General features: G+C 43.1%; 1 protein-coding gene across 1 annotated transcript in view; it reads right to left on the bottom strand.

The window, feature by feature from the left end:
* The window catches only part of LOC309586375 (ubiquitin-conjugating enzyme E2 E1-like), a gene marked incomplete at its 5' end in the record, with an annotated part of 43,931 nt that extends 24,146 nt beyond the window's left edge, over window positions 1–19,785 (bottom strand). Inside the window, 4 exon segments of the mRNA XM_082303154.1 lie at window positions 15,268–15,318; window positions 17,417–17,595; window positions 19,607–19,647; window positions 19,650–19,785. Of these exon segments, the coding sequence (XP_082159280.1) occupies window positions 15,268–15,318; window positions 17,417–17,595; window positions 19,607–19,647; window positions 19,650–19,785 (407 nt within the window).
* Between the last annotated feature and the right edge of the window lie 837 nt (window positions 19,786–20,622).

The raw sequence follows: 20,622 nt of genomic DNA, 5'->3' as shown, positions 1-20,622 counted from the left end.
CTGAAGATGCTAGTGAGGGAGAGGGACAATTAAAAATCCAAAAGAACAGAATTTTATACGTAATGTCACCCAAACCTCTGATATCCCACATACTCAGCATGCTATTTTAATCCTCATTGTGAAAGCAATCACAGTCAACAGTTGCAGCTTCTTTTGCGAGCATAAGCAAGTTCTCAGGTGCCATCATCAGGGTCATGGATGAACAGCTTAAAAAGGGATCGACGCCACAGTTTTGCAACGACATTTCTGGGCACTTGCAAGGTGTACATCTATATTTGTGTGTAACTACCATTATCTGGGTGTAAACTGCATCATACAAAAGCACAACTTCAGTCAAAACATTTCATTAAATAGGAAGGTCCATGTAGAGGCACTAAATTTGTAAAAGCAAGTGGAAGTAGATTTCAGAGGGAACTCACCAGATTGCAGACTGATGACATTGGTGTTACAATTTCAGTGAAAACCTTGCTTGGTTTAGTTATTGCAGGACAGGAAAGGGCAATTCAGAGGAACAACAGAGCTTTTATATTACTTCAGCTATAGGACTGATCCCTAAATACAAAAGTTGCCTACCCTCAGATCTCCTACTAGCCTGCACTGCATCTTACTATACCAAATTCCAACTTCCCTCATCTTATTTTAATGTAAACAACACTGCAGTTGAGGAAAAATACACATTTCAATGCTTCATTCTGCAGGATGATAGGATCCCTGATCTTTACACCAGATTTATTAGCATATTTGCTACACATGAAAAAACATCAGTTATATTGCCCAGCTTTGAGGACTTGAAAACAAATTTCTGGAACAGAGAAACTCTTGTTGACCATACATATCATTTGGATCAGATTCTTTTTTTTTAAAGGTGTATTTTCAACAGTGAAACAGATTATAAATAAATAAAGTGTTACCACACAGTTAGGAAGTTCACTGTTGCAAGCCAAAACTCTGCAAAGACTATGATTAGCCAGGGCACAAGAGCACAATTAGCTCTTACCTGATGACAGGATCAGATAAAAAAAGGAAATCCAGGTGGGTGAAATACAAAATGAGGTGTCCTGATTGAGTGTGATGACATTCTGATTGAATTTTCAAAAAATGTCATATATCTTTTAACAAACTTGTGTGATAATGGTACTGTTATATCTAGCTCTGATCATACAGACACTATTTAATGTATAAAGTTTGAGTACACAAAACCTGTACACCCCCATAGCTGTACTCACTCACTTCAGGGACATGTGAACACACACACTTGTATATGGTATTCCATTGCAGCTGATCTAGAATTGTATTATCATTTTTGCTACAAAGTAACAACAAGCATATACATTATGGCAGCACTGATCCCCTCTCAGTCATGAAAAGAAGTTTGACTTTACCCTTTATGCCACTGGGATTAACTGGCAAATCAGCATTATCCTTGGAGTCTGTTTTGCACACCCCTAAGAGACTTTCCTACATGTGCTTCTCCTGAGTGATGCAATGTTTACAGTTTATGAAAACACATAGTCTGTCGACTTCTACAAGTCAAATTAACTGCTAAAGAAAAAGAAACTTGATCTTACAGTAATTCTTTTCCACACAGCTACTTCTGCACATTTAGGAGGGAAAAAGTAAAGAAAAAAAACTACTTTCTCAGAACTTCAACTGCACTCTGGTAAGTGAACACAAAATGTGTGTTTGCACACACATACATGCTCTAAACACACTGCTGACAAAAACCAGATCTGATTCAACACTGTTCCCCTAGAGCTGTTGTACAGATAGTATCTAACAGTTTTAAAACCTGCAAATTACTACGAATTACCTCATAATTTGCAAAATGAAATGGCGGGCAAAATAAGAATCAAGCTAAAATCTACTTCATTTATTTCAAAGTTGAAGTCTGGTAGTGGTTCAGTCTTCCTGCACAATTCAACTACTGCAAACCACATATTGCGAGGCACCATTTACAGTCTTACTTACTGTAAGGGATTTACTTTTAACTGCTGGCAAAATCCAAGTACATATTCCCCTCCTGAGCATCTTTTAATCTTTATAGTTTATGTTCCTTTGATCCATGTAGAACAGACCCCCACCAAGTAGGTATGTCTCCTCAGCACAGGTTCCACAGGGAAGGCAGCTCTGGTTCAGTGTTGACTGAGTTCAAGTATATTTCTGAAAAGACTGGAAAGCAAGGTCTAAGCTGTGCAGCTCCAATTAAAGCAGGAAAACCAGCTTAGACTAAGAAAAAGTCTACCTATTAAAAACATCTTAGCAGCTGTGACCAATATGGATGAGAAATGCTAAGAGAGGTTGCCCAGTGGCTGTTGTGCTGGTTTCACACACTTTTCCCACTAGGGTAAAGAATGATCAAGAGACTCATCATCTCAATGAGTACTCTTACTGGAAATAGCTTTTGTGGAAAGTCAGATCCTTAAATGTATCCACATCTTAACTTTATTCTTATGAGACATAGTGTTCTACTACATACTCAAAGGCATACAGAAAGAATCAAAAATATAGGATAAATTAAGCCCTTATCTTCTTCACTACTACTTGTAAAGAGAAGCCTGAACACATAAGAGAAATCACCTTTCATAATCCTGTGAGAGTGATAAGGATGCACATGGGCCCAAGTGCCCACAGGCAGCAATGCAAGTATTAAAAAAAAGCGGTTAAACAGACCTCCCCTCATCCAGATCAATGTCCTACTGCACATACATTTATCTTCTTCCTTTGTTTGCTGTACTGTCACTAGATCTACAACTGCTGAAGTCTCCTAAAATCAGAGGACTTTAACAGCCAAAGCAATGCAAAGGAAAGACAAAATCCCCAATCCTCCCACCAAAAACCATCCCAGCACAGCATGTCCTTCCTATATTTTCTTATACAGAGAAACAGAATAATAAATATGAGTGAGGAAGCAATGTGAATCTGTGCATAGCATTATTTTTTTTTTTTAACAGTCTATATGTTTGCTTTTCATTAGCTCCCTGTGGTGGCAAAACTATAAATGTAAAAGTTAGAGACATAAAGGGAAAAAACAAAGTAGCCAATAGCAAAGATTTCAAATACACTTACACAGCCACGGTTTGTTTTACAGCCGCTTTACGTAACAATAAAAATGTAATATACCATGGACTTTTGGCAGTGTATAGAGAGGCAGCATCAAATGGCAATAACAGAGTAAGCACAAATGATCTCTTCAGAACAATTAAGCAATTTCAGGACCATTATGTCCAACAAGTAATGAGTCCAAAGAGACAGAACGGTCAAAAGTGTGAGTTTCCCCATACTGACCAGAGATCACATATATGACCCTCTGGAAGAGAGGATAACTGCACAATCATACTATATAACTCTTACTAGAAAATAACCCTGTTTAGCACACTAAACAAAAATAGAGATCTTTCCTTCAGAAGCCAAAGGCGAGAATGCATTCTTCCATCTGGTTGTCTCAGCATAATTAATAAATAAATAAATAAAAAAGGACAATAAAAATGCTTACCCTCTGTGCATAATCAGCTGAGAAAATCATTGCCTATATATAAAACAGTGAAGTGCTCACTCACTTCAGTAAACGGTCTGGCACTTTAAAGAAAAAAAAGGATAAATAATACATACTGTACATTAAACTGTACAGAACTGTTTTAGTGACCTTGACCTTTAGTAATATAAGCAGGGACATGCAAACCCACTTTCTGGACACAGTTAATTCACTATCTCCAGCAAAGACTGAAATTTAACACTGGATCTAGTGTGTCATTAGGATATGACACATTATCTTTCAGGAAAGCCAATCTAAGCAAACATTATAGTTCCATTATTTTAATATCTTAAAAAATGAGATTCTCCCTCTGAAAAGAAATCATTTGCTAAAACAGCAATGACTTTCCAGCTGTGACATTCAATGTGTACATGAGAGGAGGATTAGTAAAAATACCGACCAAAGAATCTTTCATTTGCCTGGCATACAGTTGTCTGCAGTGTAAATGCTCATACAGGCTCACCTTCTGCACAGTCAAATGTCCTCATAACTCCCAAGTGAAGTTTAGATGCGTCCTCTTGACTAGAAACCTTTCAAGCTAATAAAAATACTTTTCCAATGACCAAAGAGTACTACATAAAGAAAGATGACAAATTTCAATTTCTGTTTTACCTTGCACTCAGGATTATCCCATTTGCTCATTTAAGTACTTTAAAAACACTTTCCTCTTTCCCTTTCATAAGCTACTCTGATTCATGACCCAGATACTTTAGCAATTTAAAAAAAAAAAAAATCTACATACACATTCAGTAGTTTAGCTGATCACTGCTACTTCATTTGCAAGTAAATTAATAAAACAAGAATGGTTATGTCTGCTTATTTTTAAATTCCTAATATACATTTTCTTTCTGTCAACAGGACAAACTTGCCTCTTTGGTTCCCTGTAGGCATGGGCTGCAGACTTTGACAGATGTAATGGCTTACTGCTGAAGGATCAGCGCAGCCATCAGGAAAGAGAAGGGACCAGAAAATGCTCAGCTCAGAAGGATAAGGAGGCAGGAGACACTAGCACTGTTCTTTACATGCCTGAGATGGCTTGCAGAAAGAGGCCCAGCTCCATGAGCCAGAATATGCACTCCAGCTCTTTCTTCCAGAACTTACACCACACGGGTGACTTGGGACACATTGGATTATGATGAAGGAAAGGAAAACCTAGAAGAGAAGTATAGAGATTGCTCGGACTCTCTGCAAGAGACTGTAAGATTTACTACTGGAAAGGGATCTGGCAAAATACATTTTTTTTCTCTCTTGTTCCCTGATTTTAAGGGATTAAATCTAATCCTACCCTGTATTTTCACTCTTTCCTAGTATGTCATAGTTCAGCCATCAACTCTAGCTCCATCCTTTTTTTCCTCATTTGTTCTGAATCAATGTAGACTGCTGCAAACAGAACAGACTTCAGTCGGTAACAGACACCTCTCCTTTCCAGATCCAAACCCAAATCACCACTCCACCCTTTATGGCTGGACCCTGCCACCTTGTTGTATCCCCACTGCAAAGTGTTACCACACGAAGCCTCCGCTATCCAATCCCCACTTTTCAGTCTTTCCTGACAAAATCCAGTACTAGTTAATAAATATGTCCTAAATGGCTAGTTCTATGCTACTTAACATGCAGTGAAATGTGCACCTGGACAATCCCAATGCTAAATTATTTGTCTAGACTTTACATCTCCTCATAAATAAGACTTTTCTATGAAATACAAGGCAAAATCCTTGAAATACAATGCAGAAAGTACAGATTGCACAGTCTGTGGGGTTAGAAAATTTGCTTTTTCTGGGGGAAAAACAATGTACAAGACATACCTGATACATTACAAAACCTTGTATGTAACATAATATTTATAGTCATTAAGAGTACACAAAGTGACTACTAAGTACTTGAAACTGGAATGTCTCAACACATGTAATAGCTATGCATTTTAACTCATATTTTCTTAACCAATATTTATAGTCCTCCTAGATATTGAAGTGGAAGATGAAGTAGGAGCACAAAGACACCAAAGAAAGGGATTAGCTGTTGGACGACTTCATTATTTCTCTGCCACTATCCAGGAAGAAAAAAGCCCCAACACTAATATATCTCAAAATACATTATCCTATTACAATGTAGTAGTATCACAAAGTAACAGCTGTGATAACCCTGGAGTGCACAAAATCAGAAAATAACTAAATCACATACTCAAGATAATACAACATCTGCTGAATAAAACAACTCACTTATTTACCTCTATCAGATAAGGGGGAAAAACCCCCAATTTTGCAACATAAGCAGAACTTTTTTGGGGAAGGGAGGATAGGGTGACACCCTACAACCCCAAAACAGAAAAACTATTGTTGCAGCTTGTATGCTTTACTGTTTCAAAAATCTACTCATGCCCAAGAAGAAGGCGGCCCATGGATGGTCCTCCCAATCATCAAGAGGAGGATGCCCTGTGTCTTCTGCTCCTTACAGTGCAAGGAGCAGAAAGTGGAGCTAAATTGCTGGAGCAGAAAAACATCAGTCTTGTCTCTACTTCCACCTTTGCTGCAACTGTTCCAGCAACCAGTGCAATTTTCCTCAGCCATCCTGACGGGCCATCTCTCTCTGCTGTCCCTTATAGTCTCCATTAATACCTTTTACAACCTTGCTACCTTGAGTAGTTTTATGTCCTTTTCTGTTCCTCATCTGCAACTCACTCATCTCCCAGTCTTACCAATACCTGCAATGTGATTAACCTCACAAGGGGAGTGAGGGGACGGAAAAATTGGAAAGATGATATTCTAAAGAAAACATTAAGACTTCACTAGAGATTTCAACCCTGGGATGCAGCTGAAAGACAAGCAGCAGGGCAGCTGAAGGCCTGGCACTAGTTACATCCAAAACTTACATCTCCTAGGTCACTCTTGTCGCTACTGTACATCTTCCTGCCTCATTTCCTAGATTACAAGGGTGCTGTTGAAATTCAAAGTAGGAAAGACAGAATCACCACAATTTTAATGCAATGGAGAACTCAATGAGATTCATGGTGTTTTGAGACATAGCATAGCTATTTAAAGCCTTCAGTCTTTTCTCTCTCCCACAGTCACCCAAGTGTAAGGAGGCATGAATACTTTAACCAGAAGTCAAAGCACTACAAAATATGATGAGAATCTCATATTAAGAATTACCCCACCAAAAAGAAAGCTAGACAATTCTTGTTGATAAATAACTTATAAGGAAGACAAGGAGGACACCAACTATAAAGGCTTGTATGCATTCACCTCCATTAAAAAGGTTACTAAGACATACAGAAAGTACTGTGCAAATACAATATTACAACAATCTGATTGATCAGAAACTTCTGATAAAATGACCTTTTGTAGTATACTACAGTATTGATCTAATTACTTTAAAACTGTATTATTACAACTGTGTACATTTTAGCAGTCTTTCAAAACCATCTGCAGCAGCTAAATACTGCTTCAATGAAATAAATTGCACTTTCTCCACCATTTATAGGCCACTTCTCAGAGCAGCTACACTTGTTCGGAATATAAAATAACACACTGAAACTTTCTAGAAGTTGTCCACTTGAAAACCGCAAATATAGGACAATCCATACAGTCGACACCTAAATTAGCACCTTAAAATGTCAGTGAAGATATTCCAACTGCATCTAAAACCTTTAAGACAGTTCCTCTGGCAGTTTGCTTGTAAAACAATCACTGTCTCAAATAAATCTGACAAAGCTCTCAGACCATACCAGAAGTAGTTTTTTTTTCTTCATCAATTCACCTATTGTGAAAAGACACTTTTGATGTCAGAATTAATTTTTAATGTTTGGGGGCTTTTTTACTCCTGTGCACAACTCCCTGCACAATGTTAGGCATCAAAAGAAAACACACCAAGACCCTTCTCCTGATTTCTCCCAGCGACACACTGGAATTGGCACACCGGCCAACATGTATTGCTCAGATACCCACAGCAGAAAAAATATTAAATATTAGCAGTCCACCTGCTCCAGAAAGCTCCTCCCCATTTTGTCTTTACAATTCTCAGTACCAGTTCAAGATTCTCTGTTTCCAGCAAGCCCAGCAGCTCCAGAGGGAGAGATGAGCAATCTTTTTAAACAGTCATTTACACTGATACGAAGTACAAAACACATCTACTAGCATGCTGATCTGATTTGGTTCACACTCACTTTTGACTCTAAAAGTTGAAGCTCCTGGAGGAATTGAGACCTAAATTCCAAACTGTTTCACAGAAACAGAGAAGCAAAGAAATCTAACAGGACTCTACATCTTTAATCGTACAGCCTCTTTAATCCAATTACTTTGCATTTTCTCTTAAACAAATGAACTGCCAAAACTTGGCCTGAACCCCGTTCTCAAAACAGCTCAATTTCATCTAATCTGACCCATATTATCAGTTGCGAAATCATGGAATAGACTGGAGTGAGTGGGGAGATTCAAACCCCACATCTGCCCCGAGCTACAGTCTGCATGCCCCACGCTCCTTTTCTCCCCCAGCTTCCTTTCCCCAGAGTCCAGGCTAATAAAGAACACTGCAAATTGGATATTGAAGTTAAGCATACAGCTCTGCAACATCTCCTTGTAATGTCAATTAGCCCCTTACACACAGAAAATATGTATTAAATGCATGGTTGCAACCATTACACTTTCCCCAAATGCCTCGGAATTTCAACTGCATGTTGCTGAAATTTGCAAATTGGCAAGAGAAACAAGAAAACCCCTCTGAATTCCTGAGTGCACAGTGCTTATTTTGACAGTTGTAGCTTATTTATAGAACTTGACAATACATGTTCTTTCCTTGTTTTGTAATATAATGAAGTGAGTATTTAGATCTCCACTGTTAAGCCTCAGAGGGAAAAATAGGTATAAATTTATTTCCTTCAAATAAATGTATAGATTGGCAAGATTCTACCTATAATGACTAAATTGCATCATTAACTTAACTTAGTTTGAAACACTTTGTTTTGTGGAGAAAGCATAGCCTTTAACTTTGAACGTGGTGTGAGTCTGCACAGGTGTGCAGTAGTCTCTTAACCCATTCCCATAAAATGGTATCCTTTTTTTTGTACATTAAATGCTTCTGAAAAGGTGCTGCATGAAAGGCTGGTCTGTCATGTACAACTACAGAAGAGTGCAGGCAGAGGCTGCAAGTTTCACTACACACAAACTCACTGATGACATGAATCCACTGATGAACCAGTGCAGGTGAACTCCACTTCCATCCCCAGCACCACGCCTTCCAACAGCGGGGCCAAAGCAAACATCTGCCAGATGCAATGTTACCGGCTCCCAAAACCAACCCATTCTTCAGAAACCACAAGGCTCTCAGTCACTGGCAACCTGCTCTTGTTGAAATCCTCAAACACGAACCCATCCTCCTCAATCTCCCAGACAAGCCAGTTATCCATGGGTAATTTTGTCTTCATATAAAAAGGCAAGATGGATTCAACCCCTAAAGTATGAACAGCACACGTATGGTGTTTCCCATTTATGTCTATGGAGTATCATACACATATAATGCATATTTCTTCAAACAAAACCAGACATATAACCTGCTGCTATACACATATCCAGTATAAAAATCTAGACAAGCAGTGCTGGAATACAACTGAAAAACCAAACAAGACTGAGTAACTGAGAGGAAATATAAGAATTTGTCAGATAAAACATATGTGCAGCATCATAAACACAGTTGCACAGTGCCCTCCAAGGGCAGCGAAACTGAAAGTCAAATAATAAAATTAAGTGGTATACAAGGGAGTGTGCACAGAAGGGATTTCAAACCTCTTTGTTCTTAGCCATGATACAATTTCACAGCCGCTCTCAAGATTCATCGTTTCCATGTTTGGCATGCAAGAGCACAGAATGCAGTTCATTTGGGAATTCCCGAGCCAGGATGTGCCAAACAAAATCTACCACAGCATCAGCAAGCTTCTGCCACAGTGTCCGAACAGCCTGGCCATCAAAACATTTCTGACAGTTAAAATAAAAACAGAAGTAGCTTCAGGAAAGTTAATTCCTGTAATATTAACTAATTGAGCCTCAGCAAAGAAACTGCTCCTGTGCAGTCTTTGAGTACATCGGGCAGAGGACTTTGCCTGCAGGAGCTGCTAACCTCCACATACTTAAATTCACCCCGTGTAGAAATGTATTATTTTTATGGTTTGCAAGCTAGACCATACACAGCTGCAGAGGATCTCTAAATTAGTTAATACACCATTTCAAAAGGAAGAGTTATTTCTCCAGGGATCACATGCCAAACAAAGCAAGGAGGGAATGATGAACCACTGGTAGTTTATATGACAAAAGATATTTTTCAACCACACACAGCACTAATTATGAAGGTCCTTCCTATCCTACATCTGGAAACTTCTCACAGAAAACACATTTTCAACGCAACACAAGAGGAAATAGAAAAAGAGTTCTAAAACCACTTTTGTAAGCTGATAATTCACCTTCATTAAAGGTGATATTAATTTTTTATTTATGCAAGGGAGCAAAAGCTGGCATTTGTGTCCTTCCTGATCTAATAATTTGACTGTGCATACTAAGAAAAATATTAGAAATATTAGACATTGTTACTTAGAAAACATAAGACCAGAAAGTTTATGCTAGAATATGGTTGTGTTCAGGAAGGACTATTTTACACATGATAATAACAAAAACAACACTGATATTAGAGTTTAACACTGACAATCCATCCTTAGATAATATACAAGATTTAAAAGCAAAAGCACTTAAAGCATTATTGGAGTTGAAAGTATTGAAAAAATACATTTGCAAAAAATTACAAGCACCATAAAAAACAAATGTAAGCAAGACAAATGCCAGACTTCTATGGTATGTAGATGAAATATAGTAATTACAATATGAAGCTGTTGAGTTCAAAACTGCCTTTGAGCCACACATTTTATGCAGACTTCTCTCAAGCCAAGAAACTTTAATTCCACACTGCAAAGTTTTGAAAACTATTAATATTCCATACATTATAATGGAGAGCACTTCTCCCCACCATCTTTACTGAGACACATATTTATTAAGTGCTGACAGTTAACTTTCACGAGACTCTCAAGGAGATCTGGTCCTTATTTTGCAAATTTACAAAAACTTGGCTGAAGGCGCCAAGAATCACAACTGTATTTTATTATTAGTTTAAAAATGAATTTGTGATAGCATTTTGCTCTGAAGCAATGGTAAACCCTGCAGGTAAATGCCTCCTTCAGCAAAGGTTTGAAAATTATTTTTGTTTAAATAACAGCTGGTCTTGCCTATATGGACTTAAATGAGGCATGTGGAGACAAACTTGTTCCAGTTTGGTTAAGATAGACTAAAAAACATTAATTCTAGTTAATATCCATTTTGGTCCCTCTACACAGATGGGAAAAATAACATTAAATTACCATGCTTACATACAGTCAATACCAGACACCCAATAAAACACAAATTCAAAGCCCTTCTCATAATGTAACTGATGCACACAGATTCAGCAGAACAGCTCAGTTGCAAGTTAGCTTGAAACAAAGGAGATTTACATTCATTACTCTACTTTGCCAGAGACCTTCTGCATGACTTGGGCAAGTACCTTGTTTTTTGTGTGCTGTAACTCCCCATTCCTAAAAATGGGGAAAACCACTTGTTCCATAACTTCACATCAATAAGTAGATTTACCATCAGGAGATGCTTAGATATAGAGGTTGAATAAACGACACGAAGCGAATAAAAAGTACTTAAAGCTTTAATTAACTTCTCTTAAAGCTTTGGAGACTCCATCACAGAGACAGAAGGAAAGCTTTTGCACAACACTCACAATTGTTACCAGCAAACAAAAGTCAGGACTACCTACATAGCAAGATGGAACCATATTTTGACATCTGCAGACCCAAAGCAAAGGCATGACACCTCCTCTGTCACCAACATATACAAAAGACCAAAAGTAAGAAATTCCTAGTAACCTTCTTTGAGTTTTAAAACAAGAGTTAAACTCTCTGATATAATACAAAGTAGGAGAAGAGATCACCAGATACACTCTTAAAGATTTAAAACACTTTAGGTCCAAACAGTTATTCTCCAATTCATATTAACCACTAACCACCTTTTGAACTTGAAAGCCACATTTAACTTTCATAACTCAGTATTAATATTGGGAGTCCAATCATCTTTCAGAAATTAAAGACCTTCAGAGCACTGTCCTTCTGAAAATGATGAAGAGGGCTAAAATCCATTCAGAAGTAGCTGCCAAACATACACTACACTAGGACACTTATGAGGACAGCATTGCTCCCACCAGGAACCCACGAATTTGTGGCACATATTAAATAAATCTTTTTTAGAAAATGTTTCCAAGTCCAAAAATCTACTTTTTGAATGCAGGCCAAACAGAGACTGTTTCCATGCACATATTCTGCACCTCTGCACAACTAACTGTACTAGCCTGTGAAAATCAAAATCACAGCCTGAGGAAGGAGACAGAAGGGCAAAGGGACTACGAGAAATGAAGCAGTCAGTGAGAGACAAGCCCAAGTAAGCTTTTGGGGGACACACGCAAGCTATGGAAAAACCAGAAGCAAGGAAAGTACTGAGGAGAGAGGAAGTTCTGGAATAAAATTCCCCTCATATTACCCGCATATGTGTAAAAACCACACAGCTGCTCAATCACAGGGTGTTGAGTGTGCTTGGGGTTTGGGTTTTTTGGTTTTTGTTTTTTAAACAGATGATCTGTGGGTTACACACATGAAAACACAGTCACTGCAAGCTACAAAAATAAAAATGAAACATTTCATTTTAAGCTATTTTGTTTGAAATGTCAAATGGTTGTCACTATTTGTAATTGCATCTTGTATGTCGTATTCTATAACAAAAATACCTCATATAAGACGTGGTAAAACTAAGTTCTTACTAAAAATCATTCACAACCTGAATCTTTGTCTTGCAATATACAGAGCTGCTCTGGGATGTGTTAAAATATCTTGAACTCCCATTACTGCAGTAAGACTGAAAGAAGAACAGTATTTCGCAGTGAGGCCAAACATTAAAGCACAGCCAACCACGAACTTCTATCAAACACCAAGTATAAAACAGGGGAAAATACAAACATGGTGGTGAGGGGTGTAAGAACAGATGTCCAGGAAAAAAAAAAAAAAAGAATATTATGATGTTTCCAACATAACACGGGATACAGTCTTGAACGAACATTTTCAAATGTGACTTGAGGCTTTGGCAACCCATAAAATTGACAGCACAACAGGTAGTACGTGGCATCATACATAATGCCCTGAATATGTAAGTTTTAAGATTAAACTAAAAGAATGAGATGCCTAAAAGGAGAGGACTGGCCTCTCCTCCAGTGACACCTGAAAAAAATCTGTAGAGGCACAAAGGCATCAGAGATGTGAGGGGCAGGAGGACAGAGGAAAAGTTAGAATAAGCAAAGCCATAAAGGCAGGAAATTGAAACTAAGTTCTTGAACTATGTATTTAATATCTCCTTCACAGCATGCCAGTAATGTTCATACGAAAGGAAAAAATATAAAGGAAAGCAGTGACACTGTTAGCAGGCTTCCCAAGAACAAATTTTGGCAACCTTAAACATCATGCAGCAACCAGAGTCTCTCACGTGCTTAATCTCCCCACAGTCATAAACTGACTATTTCTATTTCTTTTTTTCACAAGAGGTGAACTTTCCCCATAACTGCAATAGCTGAAACTCATCTCACTGTTGTGGCAACAGGCACCTGCCTACCCTTCTACAAATCAGCTGCCACAGAGGCAAACTCTCAGTGCTTGACTGCACAACTGGAGCCTTGTTAGCCATAAGCAGAGCTGCTCTCCTTCACTCTCAGCACCATCTTTACAGAAGTAGGATGTCTTCACCCCAAGATGAGCAATACCAAAACTCCTTTGGTCACATACACACACAACAAACCCGTCCACTCACGTTTTCCTACCTATCAACATATTAAAAGGCAGTAACAACTACACCAGTTTAATGCATTACTTGCAAGAGTTGCCAGCCTTCACTGTCACTCATTTGAAAGTCAAAAGGAATGCAGAATACTTGTAACTCCACTATGGACGAAGATTAATCATCACTACTTGTACTACAAACTAATTTTTACCATTAGAAGTATTTGTGAGGGCTGAAATAGCACAAACTTACTATGTGGGCCTTGAAGTGCATTATCCTCAATGGTCTATGTAATTAAAAAAGAAAAACCAAACCTATACTGTATTTTGAATAGTAGTCTGCTAGTTCATCTTTACCTGTGGATGAATCCAATTGAAACAAGGACAAACTAGAGTTCTAATATTATTTACACAAACCTTCAGAAGAAACACGCAATCTAACACACTCATATACTATCACAACTTTTGGATAGATTTGCAAAGTTCAGACTGAAGTCCCAGCACCTTGACCATCCAGACTCAAGTAACAGTGCCTGAGACATGCCTGCTTCTGTGTTTCCTTCTCATGAAAATCAGGTGAATGTGGAAGGAGGAAGGAAAAGCATGTGGACTTCATCCTGACACAGAGCTGGGATGCACACAGGACAGACATCTCTAGCCCAAGAACTGGAAATTTTGTAACATTCAGGTAAGCCATTACTGTCCCTAAAACAACATTGTCCCAGTTAAAGATTTCAGAGCTTACTGGCTACCATGCCAACAGCACAAAAATCTTCTTAGTATCAGACTAGATGTCACACATCACACTCAATTCCTCCTTTAATTAATTTTGATCCTTGGGACTGGTACTGAAAGGGTGGCTCAGGACCTGTCAGGCTAAATCTTGTGCTAATGCCTCCCCACAGACTAACAGTGGCAAAAAGCTTCAATAAAAAGGTTCATGTACATTTGTGGGTGGAAACTCAATACTAGAAAGACCAATTTAAACAGTTATTTATAAACATAATTTTCTCTGATTTCTGCTATTACCAACATCAAAAGACATCAAACCTCAGCTACAGCAAGAAGATGGGAACAGAGTTAGGCTGTGGCAAAAAGACCAGACCAAAAGCCTCTTTCCTCTTGGATGAGCAAATATAACCAAAGATATTACACTACTACTGTCTACTCTCCAAATGCAAAAGAGGCTCAGGGACACCATGCAATGAAACAAATCAACCTGGTAATGTTTTAAAAAAACAGTACAAGTTCCTAAAACATACTTAAAAACAAGCCGCTTATAAAGGGCAACAGAATATCCCTGCTTTCTGTTTCATCAGCTAAGATGTATGTTCCAGTGGGGCACCCACTGAGTGACAAATTCACCTTCTCTTCCACTGTCAGCTGCTGTTCACAACAGAACTCTGAGCTAAAAACCTCATAGCATTCTACTATTCTCTGCTCCCTTGGCAAGACTCTTATTTATATAAGATTAGTGCAGTCAGGCATTAGAGTTATAAACTAAAACCAAAACAAACAAGGAGAAAGTTTTCACACTCTTCTTTATAGACCAGTTTCTGAAATGTACACACACAAAACAGTACAGCATATTGAAATGCAATTGTTAAAAAAACAAAACAACCCCCCAAACAAATAGAAAACTGGTCAAAATACATACAATCTCTGGAGGTACCCCACCTGGAAACTATTTAAAGTCGTGCAAGCATTCATGAAAGTAGTTGGCCACCTAAACAGCCGTTCCTCTGCTCCATCCAGAGCCTCTGAACAGAGTTACAACACACAGGCACACTTCAGCCCCTCACCTTCCCCCACCCTCCTCAGGTAAGGAATCGACACCAACCTGCAGTTGGGAGGTGGATCTAAGGTGATGTCAGCCAATTCCTTCTGAATCCTGTGGCAATAAAGCAAGAAGGAACAAAGGTAAGTCACTGTGCGGGATAGCAGTTAACACATTCGCCTTGCAGACATACTGCCACTGTGAGCCTGCCACAGCACATGAGAGACTCTCTCAGCTGCAGCCTCCCACCAGTCCAAACCCCCTAAGCAGGACAGGCGCCCTGCCCTGTTACAGAGACAGGCAGAGAAGCAGACAGGCATCATGCACTGAACCCAGACAGGTGCACTGCTCAATGCTCCTACAAAGATGCCAACCACACAGTGAAAAAGACTGTCCGCTTTGCTCTGCCAACCAGCCTGTAAATGAGGGGAAACCTCTGCAAATGTGATGCACCAAGAGAAAACTGCAGTCTGAAAAGGAATTTTGTCTTACGGGATTGGGAGAAACAGTCATTGCCAAATTGGCTCCCTCCTCTCTCCCCCAGCTTCTCATCACCATCCTGAGAAAAAAAAACCACAGCCCCGAGGGAGTCAATAACTGCGCCATTCTCAAGGACACTTTAAGGAAGGTGAATATCTATTTCCAAGGCTCCTGCACATTCCTACTACCTTCAATTCTTCCTTCTCTTCACCCTTGAGAGCCATACAACATCCCCATGTACCCTCCCTAGGGCTCCAGACGCTCCCTCTCTCCACTGTGCTAAGCCAACACCCTGTCCTCCCGGCCCAGACTATTCTGGGCTTACGCTGCTTTTGCCACAAAACGCCCAAACAGCTATCATCCTCTTCCCTGGAGTCCCATTACTGTCACTCAGGCTTCCCTTCCAGATTTCCCCACCCAGCCTGCCTCTCTTCTGTTTTAAACACAGCCAGCATTCTCCTGCCACTTGTCACACACAAGGACCACAGCCTTTCCACAGGAGGCAGTTTAAAAATCTTCTCCTTAAAAGAGTGAAGGGCACAACACGTAAACACTGCTTGCCACTATCTATGTCCGTTTACCATGGAAACCTGCTGAGTGGAGATCTGAAATAACCAAACTGCCTAAATGCTACAAAGCCACAGAGAACTTAGTTGCTTCAACAGGGTATTTGCATAAAACCCCAGTCACTTTTGACACCTACTGATACAACCTCTCTGCTGCTTGGCAAAGCTGTTCAGTGAGATGGTTTATTATTCTTACTGAAGGATTGCAAGTTTGCTTGAAAACTTCCATTTGTCAGCTTAGCTCCCTGGAGCAGGATGGTGCTGAATTCAGGTGACACACAGAATAAGTAAGAAAGGGTAACAATTTTTTTTTTTTTTTAATGAGTAGCTCCAAGAGTCAATCCAAGTGAAGAAAACTGACTGACATAGCTGTTCTGGAATTACTATTCCATGCAGGTGTCTCTCTCTACACATTATTCTGCAATAAAAAGTACTTTATTTTCAAAAAAAGCCCAAACCCACTCTGTGCTGTGAGCAAAGACTATTTTAGAGCAGAATGTTCACAAGTGGACCTGCTCTGGATTGTTTATTCCAGCCAGCACCCAACCATACTTAGAAAATTCAATATAGGTGATGAACAGACAAAAATAACAGTAATGTATTTGTTGGTAAAGATCTGGGGCCATATTACACCCCTTACACTGGAGTGCACTCCCCCAAAGCAAGCAAACTCTAAACTTCACAAACATTAATTAATTAATCTCCAAATCAGTCCTGGAAAGAAAAAAAGACACTCTAGACTCCAACCCACAAGAGATGGAAATGGGTGTTGAAATGCAATGCCTTACTTGGGACCATATAGCTTCCAGTAGCAGAGAAAAAAAATAAGGTCTAAATGCCAATCCTAGACCATTCCCATAACAAATGCTAGTAAGGAAAAAGGAAAAGACAGCAGAAATAATTGAGGGTCAGAATAACAGCCCAGAAGAAGAAAACCCAGGAAAAAAATTGGGATAAGCAGGAAGAGGGACCAGAGAGCAGAGAAGTTGGGCAGACACTCATTGCAGCAAGACACTGAAAAAAGTGAGACAATAGCAGTTTCATGTGGAAAGGTTGAGCAGAGGGGCTGCAGCTGAGGAATGAGAGAAGCAAGGGAACGGAGCAAAATAAAATGAGGAAGAAGGGAAGATGCAACAAATCAGTGAGAAAACTGACTGCAGCCTCACCTCTTGGCACTGGTAGATAGCAGTTTAGAGTTTTTACTCATGCTGACTTTGCTTTCCTTCTTCTTAGGCGTGCTTGCCTCTTTCTCTGTCTGTTGGTTGGAGGATGAAGATGAGGAGGAGCTGGTGCTGGCCCTCGAATCGTCATCCGACATAGCGACCCCCCCACCACACACCCCAACCTGGAGAGGAGACACCATGGGGCGTGGGGAACAAACAGTGAACACAAACACACACAGAGAAAGGCTGCTGACAATCTTGCTCTGTGTTTGGGTCATGCTCCTTTTAAAGGATCCTCGTGTCTCCCTCTCCTCTCTAGGCCCTACAGCCATAGCAGGAGGAGCAGTAGCTTCCCCTGCACTAGTAACACCGAGGAGCAGGGGGAAAGGGACTTTAAAAGCTTCCTCTCAGAAAGCAAGTGCAAAATGAGAGGAGACTGGAACGAGGACGACTGCGAGGATCAGGGAAGCTCAAAGCAATTCTTTCTAATCTCCCCCAAACTGCACACACAAGAAGAGCCATCACCACCCACCACTATCGAGCCTAGGGGTGTAGGAGATAAAAATGGAACAGCGCCGGTCCCTTGGGTTCCCGGGAGGCACGTGGGGGAGGCAGGAAGGGATGGGGCTGGGGGGGTGACCGTCGCCAGTTCTAAAATGGAAGTGGGGCATCACTGGCAACACAAGGAAGACCCTGGCAGATGTGCGACCTGTGGTGGGAAACCCCTGCCTGCTGGATAACCCCTGCCTGCGGGATCGGGTGCTGGAAGCCGTGAGGGCACACGGGCAGGAAGGGAGCAAACCAAGGGGAAGGGCTACGGAGGGAGTGGGGTGCACTGGTGGGACCCAGCGAGGCCCACTGCACCGAGGGGCATATGCCAGCCGAGAGGGAAGGGAGCAGAGGGTCTGTGCCGGGGGGGGGGCGTGGAGGAAAGGAGGGCCAGGGCCTACGAGGGTCGAGAGTGGAGGGCCGGGGGAGGCCGGTGTCAGGGAGGGGGGCAGCGGGGGCCAGCGGGAGGCAGCCCGGGTCCATGCGAGCACCCCGGGGGCACGGGGGAGGAGGGCGAGCACGGCGGGCTACCGAGGGCAGGTCCACACCCGAGAGGGGCGAGAAGCCGTCGGGAGGGATGGGGGGGCTGGCAGAGCACCCCGGGAGAGTTCGGGGGAGAGGCGAGGGGGGCAGCCGCGGGCCCGGGGGGGGCGGCACACGGCCGCCTCCCTCCCAGGGCCACGGGCCCCCAGGGAGCTCCCCTGCCCCCGCGGGGCGACAGCCGGAGGGGGCCCGGCCGAGCTGCCCCGGCCGCGGGCCCGCAGGGCCGGGGGACAGAGGTACTTGACAGCCCCGGGCGCGACCCCCCTGCCCCGCCGGCTGCCGCCCCATCGCCGGGCCGCGGCCGGCCCTGCCCCTCGCCCCTGCCCCCGGGGAGGGCGGCGGGGGGTGCCCCGTCCCCCTACCTCTCCCTTTGTGTCTGGCTGCTCCTCCTCGGTGCGGCTGGGCCTGGCCACTCGTGTCTCTCTCGCTGGGAGAGAAGCGGAAGTGCTGCAACAGCAACTATTAAACAGGCAATGGCTTCCCTGGCTGCCTCCCCCACCGCCGAGCGGGGCTGGGGGGCGGCGGGGCCGGGGCGCCACCCGGCGCGGAGCGGGGGGTGGCGGGGGCGGGCGGCGGAGCCCCCGCTCCGGGGATGGAGGGGGATCCCGGCAGCCACGGCCCCCCCCCCCTTTCCCTCCCCCCGGGGAGGGAAGAAAGGGGCATGCGGAGGGGGACGTGAGTTTTTAATGGAGACCCTCTGAAAAGTAACCTGCAGGGGTGTCGCGGGGGAGAGGGACAGGCTCCCTCCCCGGCTCCGCTGCTGCTTCCGTGCGAGAGCCCCGCGGGGACACGGTGGAAGCAGGTGGCTGGGAGAGGGGCAGCTCCCGGGGCTGCTTTTTTAAGGCTCAGAGGGGGGTATTAGGCTCGGCGCTGGGGCTGCTTGCTTTCCTCCTATTCTCACAACTGTTTCAACCCCAAAGCTTCTCCCCAGCCTCACCTGCTTTGTCCCTCCGGCAGCAGCAGCAACTTCTCACCTGTCTCAGTTTGAAAGCAGTAAGGGGGGGGGGGGGGGGGGGGGAAGAAAGAAGAGCCTAGCCCAAAGCCCACTCGCCCCCACCAATCCAGGCAAAAGGAATCCCCGGCAGCTTTCCCGTCTCTCACCTGTTTCAGCCCTAAAGCAGCAGCTGTGTCCTCCCTTCCTCCCCCGGCTCAGCCCTGAACCAGCAGCAGGAGCAGCCGCTTCCCACTCGCCCTCGCCCGGAGTTCAGGATTCCATTGTCCCCCACACTGCATTTGGTGACATCACTGACACACAAAGAAGGGGCACTTCGTGATGTCATCAACGCATGCTGGGAGAGAAAACAAAATTCTGGGCTTGGCAGCGACAGCACTAACACACACACACACACACACACACACACACACACACACACACAGACCCTTCAATTTTCCAAAGGTAAAAGTATTGGGGATTTTTTTTTTCCCCCAGTCCCCTGATGAGGAGCCCGTCTGCGGGAAAAGGCGTGTTGTATTCGCTAGCGTGTTATAATCGCGAGGCGATTTACTCATTTCTCCGAAACCTCTGCTGTCCATCTCTCGCTCCCTGTCCACCCAACGGAGAAAAGTGATTTGGCTGGAGCGACCCACCACCCCCGGCCCAGGCGCGGGGAGCAGCCCCAGTGGGCAGCCGCGGTTCTTCCTGGAGGTGCCGGACCCACTTGTGAAGGGACAATGGGGACCAGCATTCCCACCGACCTCACCCGGGGCACATTTGGCTCGGTGCCGCCAGTTTCCACAGCCTATCGAGGGATCGCCTATCCAGTTACTTGGTATCTTCAGCGGCCGAAAATACACTGGACTGTCACCACCACGCACCGCGATAATGGATCGGAGTTTGTATGTCACCCTTCCTCCCACGGGAGGACCTCGAGGTGATCCGCAGGCACACAGGACTGCTGGCTCGACAGGGCGCTGTTACGACATGACGCCTTGGGAGTCCCGAGGGGTCAATTACAAAACCGAAGCCGCAGTAGCGGCGGGGGACGGGGGCGGGGGGACATCCCGAGGCTGGACATCTCCGCTCCGCAGCGACCGCGGGGGGGAGCGGGGGCAGCCGAGGCTGGCTCCTCCTGGAGCCCGGGCTTCCCGTCTGACGCTGCCAGGCGCTGCCCGTCCCC

This window comes from Coloeus monedula (genome assembly GCF_965178545.1).
Source record: "Coloeus monedula genome assembly, chromosome: 1".
Lineage (NCBI taxonomy): Eukaryota > Metazoa > Chordata > Aves > Passeriformes > Corvidae > Coloeus > Coloeus monedula.
The sequence above is the reverse complement of the archived record's forward strand: the minus strand, read 5'-3'. Positions and strand labels throughout refer to the sequence as shown.